The sequence below is a fragment of the Mus musculus genome, chromosome 5 (assembly GCF_000001635.26).
Source record: "Mus musculus strain C57BL/6J chromosome 5, GRCm38.p6 C57BL/6J".
In the NCBI taxonomy this organism is placed as follows: domain Eukaryota; kingdom Metazoa; phylum Chordata; class Mammalia; order Rodentia; family Muridae; genus Mus; species Mus musculus.
The window spans coordinates 147720439-147726438 of NC_000071.6; the positions used below are offsets into that span (position 1 = coordinate 147720439).

Genomic DNA, 6000 nt, shown 5'->3' on the forward strand with positions numbered 1-6000 from the left:
GGTGCAGGTGACAGCAACCACAGGAGGCTGCATACTTGGGTCCCAGGACGGTGGCAGTGGCAAGGTGAAGCCCCCACTCTGTCTAGTGCTACCAGGAGGAGCTGCCCTGCTGCCCTGGGTTTCCCTGGTAGGGAGGGGGGAATTGAGAAGGGGGCCAATGATCTCAGAGGTGGCCCAGCCCTAAGAAGGAGGGGCAGAGTTGGCATAAGTGGAACAGAAGGTCGAGGGACCAAATGACAGATTAAACCAGCACAGAGAGTATTAAACCAAGGGCTCACAGAGGAAAATCTTATAAATATGTTCATGGGCTACTAAGCAGCTATACTTTCTAAGTTTGTTTGTTTTTGGATTTTTTGCTTTTTGTCTTTTTGTTGTGTTGTGTTTATAAGACAGGGTCTTTCTGTATAGGTCTGGCTGTCTTGGAACTCACTCTGTAAACCAGGCTGGCCTTGAACTCACAGAGATCAGCCTGCCTCTACCTTCCGAGTGCTGAGAGCAGAGATGTGTACCATGGGGCATGGAGGTTCTGAATGTAATGCCTTCTCCAATGAGCTTTAGTGGAAGAAATCTCATAGTTAAGGTGATGTTGGGAAGGCAGCTCGATGGGAGAGCCTTTGCTGAGCTACTGAAAGGTGCTAGATTTGATCCCCAGCACCACAAAATACTACTACTACTACTACTACTACTACTACTACTACTACTACTATAAAAGTGAGTAGATATCATGGTTCAGGAAAGATGGATGGAAGTGCTCAGTCAATGAATATCTGCATCTCCCTCCCCACTTTGTCCGCGTGGAGGAAATGCACAGATGCGGCAGAAATGTGGACTTCTGATTGACCTTCAGGGGGGATCATCCTGGGTCTGCCACTGGCCAACGCGGGGCCTGAGAAAATATCCCAAAACTGCTCTCTCCACTTTCAAACCTGAGCCCCCATGGAACTCTTACAACAAATGTGTGTGTGTGAGAGCCAAGATCGAGGAGTCTCCCTCCCAAGGAGCCTGGCATGGAAGACAGAGGCAGGAATCAGAAATGGTCTTCAAGCATCCAGGTTTGCAAAGGCAGATGGGAAATGCCCAGAAATTCTTGACATCCCCCCACACACACACACACATCCGGCCAGCAACAATGCAGGAAACCTCGCTCACTATCTTCAGCAGACGGAGTAGAACCATTTCCTTAATGAACACCCACACACACCCCCGACAGTGCTGCATGCTAAGTCTGAGGCTTCTCTCTCCAGTTCCCTCAAATACTCCATTCCTCCCATTTCCTTCCCTTCCTTCGGTCTGGAACAAAGTCCAGCCATTTAATCATCAGGGTGCAGCATCCCAGGAACCGCAGGATTCGGCCTCCACGGCAGTCCTGGAAAGTGTCTGGCAGGGGCCACATCTTTCCTCACGAGCCGCTCTGCTCTGTTAAGCTAAATCCAACACAATACGGTTTTGTTTTGTTTTGTTTTTAAATGCTTTCAGCTGCTCGTGGTATAATATATTTTTACTTAAAATAGAGCCCGCTGTGATCTTCAAATGTCCTCTTCCTCTCTACACACTATCAAGGACATTGAAAAATGGTTCTCAGCCTGCGATGACAGTATAGCACCTAGTGTGTGCCGCCAACCACACAGCACCTAGTGTGTGCTGAGCCAAACCCTGCTCACTAGTTCCCAGCTCCTCGAACTCCCTTTTTATCCCGAGGCTCACCTGCACACACAATCAAAACCCCTGCCTGTCCTGTTACTTTGTATTCTCTTAGCTTTACCGCAAAAGCCAGGGTAGAGATCAGCCACATAGTTTCCCTCCACAGAACCACTTTTCTGAAGGGAAGGGGGGCAAGTGTCACTATAAAGCCTTTTTCTTTTTTGGGGGGGGGGGAGCGGGGTATACATATCACTTCAAGTTCTATATTATACACATTCAAGGATTCAGAAATTGTCCCCATAGTTTCGGAGAGGAAAAAAAAGTAATGACTTGGTTGGTCTTTTAGAAGTCACAAAAAAATAGGTTTAATTATTAAATAAGAGGTTTACTAGCCTTGTTGTAATCTGGAACAGTTTTAGAACATAGCTGTTTAAAAAAAAAAGAAATTAAAAAGATTAATTTTTTAAAGAAAGAAATAAGGGGTGGGAGGTTAAAGAGACAGATGTCCTCAGTATAGGTAATGTGATTTAGCCTCTGTCATAGTTACACATTCTGCTAGGGAAAAAAAAAAAAAAAAAAAGACCCAAGATAGTGATGTAGTGGCTGAGGCATCTGGGACACATCCTCCATCAGACCACCCCTGCACCCCCTGCAATGCAAAAGGAAGCCCACTAAAGACTCAGTTAATTGGTTGGTCTAGTACATTCTACCAGAGAGAAAGATGAGGTGTGACCCCGATGGCAGCAGCAGCCTAGCTCATCAGCTAGGGTGTCAAAGGGCTTAGCACCCATTAACATGCAGAAGAATGGCAGGGAGCCGGGAAACCGGAAGGACCCCATCTGTTTGCTTTGTGGAATTCCTTCACTGAATGTTATAGTTGAAAAGGAGCCTTCGGAAGTCAACCATAGTTTTAGGCCAGGTGGTGGCAGCCCACACTTTTAATCCCAGCACTAAGAAGGCAGAGGCCAATCTGGTCTACAGAGTAAGTTCCAGGACAGCCCGGGGTACACAAAGAAACTCTTGCATAGAGAAAACAAACAAACAGACAAACAAAAAAACAAAATTTCTCCATTTTTAAAAGAAAAATGCCAATTGGGGATCATTTAAAAAGAAACTATATAGCCTATTAAAGACTTTTCAACCAGAAAAAAAAATGCTGCACTAATAATTTTTTTAATAGAAAGCCTAGTTCACAGTTTATCTGCAAGATGATTGATAAGTTGGAAAACAACATGGACCCACAAGGGTCCCAAATAATAACCATTTAAAATATGCAACTTTTGGAAAAGCACAACTGTGTAAGCCTTGGAGAAAAAAATTAGAAATCACTATGTAAAACTATATATTAAAAAATGCATTCTAACCAATTTGGGAATAGGTATTATTATTAATTATTATTTTTGAGAAAGGGATTCCCTGTGTGGTTCAGGCTGACTTTAATTGGCTCCATAGCCAATGTCCACTCTTGGTTAGAACTCACCACCCTTCTGCCTTAGGCCTTGAGTTCTCAGGATACAGACAGGGCACTCACACCTGGCTGCTACTATTTGCATAATTTTTATTTTAACTCAGAGTTACTATTGGGAATACAATACACACACCCCAAGCTCACAATTTAAGTATTTCTAATTAGTTCTACCAAACTCTAAATGTCAGCTGCTTAAAAGTAAGGGAGAACAGGAGAAGGAGAGAGGGAAGGAGGAAATGAGGGGGAAGGGAAAAGAGAGAGAGCGGCGCGTAAGACAGACAGACAGATAGACAGACAGACAGACAGAGCCGGACAGAGACAGAGACAGAGGGGATGAGAGAGATGAGCCAGCGCAAGAGAGCACACTGGTGTGGAGCTAATCAAGGGTGTGGACTTAAACGAGAGTGTGTTGTCTTAAGCCTTGAAGAGGAGACTGAACTTTTATAGAGACACTGGTCTCGATAGCTACAGAGAGGACCGGTAATTATGGTAGTTAGGGCGTTGGTAACTAATAAATATCGAGGCTAGAACACCTGATGGGGCTCAGCGCCTGGCTAGCGGCGCAAAGCGACTTTGTACACTTTCCCTGAACTGCTTCAATCTGCCTCCACTGTTCGAAAACACAGATAAAATTACGCTTAGCCAAAACCAACCACGCTTTAAAATTAAAAAGTAGAGACATGTGTCAAGCAGAAAATCCAATAAAACGCCTGTTCCCCCCACCCTGTAACTTAAGGGTTTGCAGTAATTTTTTAAGCTAGTTTTGTCTTTATATAATAAATCAGTATTTAAACTCTCTAAGCGGTTGCATTTCCGTATAAGCAGCTCTTCGAAAATATTTGTGAAATAGAAAATACAATAACTCGTTTAATATCATTATTTTAGAACCTAACCAGCCACGTCGGATTCTGGCTTTGCCATTTTAGTCCGTTTTAATTATAAACCCCTGTTCATTACTTTGAAACGAAGTACAGTCTTCCCATTTCAAAAGGCTTATTTTTACTGTCTTTTAAAACCTTGCTGCCTTTCTTTCTGGGGCCACTACTATTCTACCTGACTCTTTAGTCTCTATCTTCTTTCCCAACCACGCTGGTTTAAATAAAGACGCTCTGGTATGCGTCTCTGCGCAAAGGGACCTCCCGCCTGCAGACCTGGAGTTAGAGTTCCCGAGGTCCCTCCAGCTTTTTGACCCTTGGATGACGACGGTCTCCACATTAAATGCTCCTAAAATCTGCCGGCCCCTGATCGGTCGCCCCCCCCCCCCCGCCCCGCGCTTTTCATATCCTAGAGAACGCTGATTTAGGAGGTCGCAAACTTCACCTACTACTTAAACCACAGCTTTCAGTCTAAATTGTCAGGTGGTTTTGTTTTTTTGTTTTTTCTTCTAGATTCATAACCTAAAGGTAGGGCTTAAAATTCCAAAACTTGCTGCCGGGTCGCTTTGGGTCACTCACTCACTCCGAGGACCTGGACCGCACACCCGCCCCACACCGCGGAGGCCCCACCCGGGAGACGGCGCTCCGCGAACTGCTGGGAAGAAACCCTGCAGACTGTGCGTTCCCCAGCTTCCTCCGGACGGACCCAAGCGGGTACGGGAGTCAGAGCTGGCCCTTCTCTGGGCTCCATCTGCTCGCCGCGGGCACGGGACCCCTCCCAATTTCGTCCTCCTTTGCTCTGGTGGAGCGAGCTCATCGCTAACGACCCCACCTCTGTCCAGCCCCGGGCAGCCTCTCTGACATCTAGCTTGCTCCAACTAGCCCTTGAGGACTCTGCTGCAGCCTAGGAGCAGGCTCTGGATGCTGAAAGGTCCACCCGTGTGGTGATCTGCACTCCCAGAGTCTAAGGAGTGAGCGCCTACCCGGGAACCCGGTAGGGGACTAGCGGCTCCGGCTACACCCGGCAGGCACTCTGGCTCTGACCCCAGCGTGGAGCTAAGGAGAGTCTAAGCGGTGATGCCAACTTCCAGCGGCGCCCACTTGGGGGGTGGAGGGGAAGACGTGTGTCCCGAGGCGTACCCGCTGCTACAAGTGTCCCCGGCTCCCGCCGGAGCTCGCTTCCCCCGGACCACCCCGTGGCTGCCCATCCCCGCCGAACTCCAACTCATGGTCCCTGGCGCGCCTCACCTGTGAGAAGCAGACACCCGAGCAGCGCGTAAGGCAAGACCGCGGTGTCCCAGCAGCTGACCATGGTGAGCAAGACGCGGCCTGTTGGCCCGGTGCCCGCGCTCTCCGAGGCCGACGGCGCAGCCGCTCGAGCCGGTCCCCTCCTGCTTCTGCTTGGCGCCGCGAGAGCCCTTCTCCGCGCCTGCAGCCGAGGGGGGTGGTGTGGGGGGATCCTCGCCGTCCCGCGTCCGCTAGCCGCTGCGCTTGAGTCCCGGAGCCCGCTCCGAGCAGCAGCCACCACCACTAGCACTACCTCCCGGGAGTGTCCGCCACCGCGCTCCGAGCCTCTCAAGGACCTCGCTGAAGTGCAGCCGAGGGCGGGGGCGATTTATAACCTTTCCCCAGCCCACTTCCTACCCCGGCACCTCCTTCCAGTGACGTCAAGGGGTCCCCCACCCCTCATCCGCCTCCCCACCTACCCTCTTCTTCCTCCCGGAGGGGCGGGGGCCGGCGAGGGCGGGTAGCCCGGGGGCCAGAGCGCGCGTGCGGTGGCGCTAGGCGCGCGGGTCGCCGGACAGGTTCGCAGGTTCAGGGTCCTTGCTCTGTGCTCTGCTGCCCCAGCCCCTCCTGCCCATCGCTCTCAGGAAATCCTTACCCAGCTCCCTCCACCGAGCTTACTCAGCTCTGGTGACCGCCCGAAACTGAGGAGGGGACCGTCTAAGTGCACCGCCCTGCCCCCGGGGCGGGAAGTCTTATCCTAGGGAAGCTGGCCGCGCCTCCCGCGACGGT

The 6000-nt window shown here is 50.0% G+C and overlaps 1 protein-coding gene across 6 annotated transcripts in view; it reads right to left on the reverse strand.

The window, feature by feature from the left end:
- Positions 1-6000, reverse strand: part of Flt1 (FMS-like tyrosine kinase 1) — a 164835-nt gene extending 158835 nt beyond the window's left edge. For 2 of the 6 annotated variants that reach the window (NM_010228.4, NM_001363135.1), the window contains exon 1: positions 5233-5573. In NM_010228.4, the coding sequence (NP_034358.2) occupies positions 5233-5296 (64 nt within the window). In that variant the 5' untranslated portion in view covers positions 5297-5573. Of the gene's footprint in view, positions 1-5232 lie in introns of all 6 variants that reach the window. The other 4 variants (XM_011241000.3, XM_006504801.4, XM_006504802.4 and 1 more) reach the window with 4 other exon arrangements.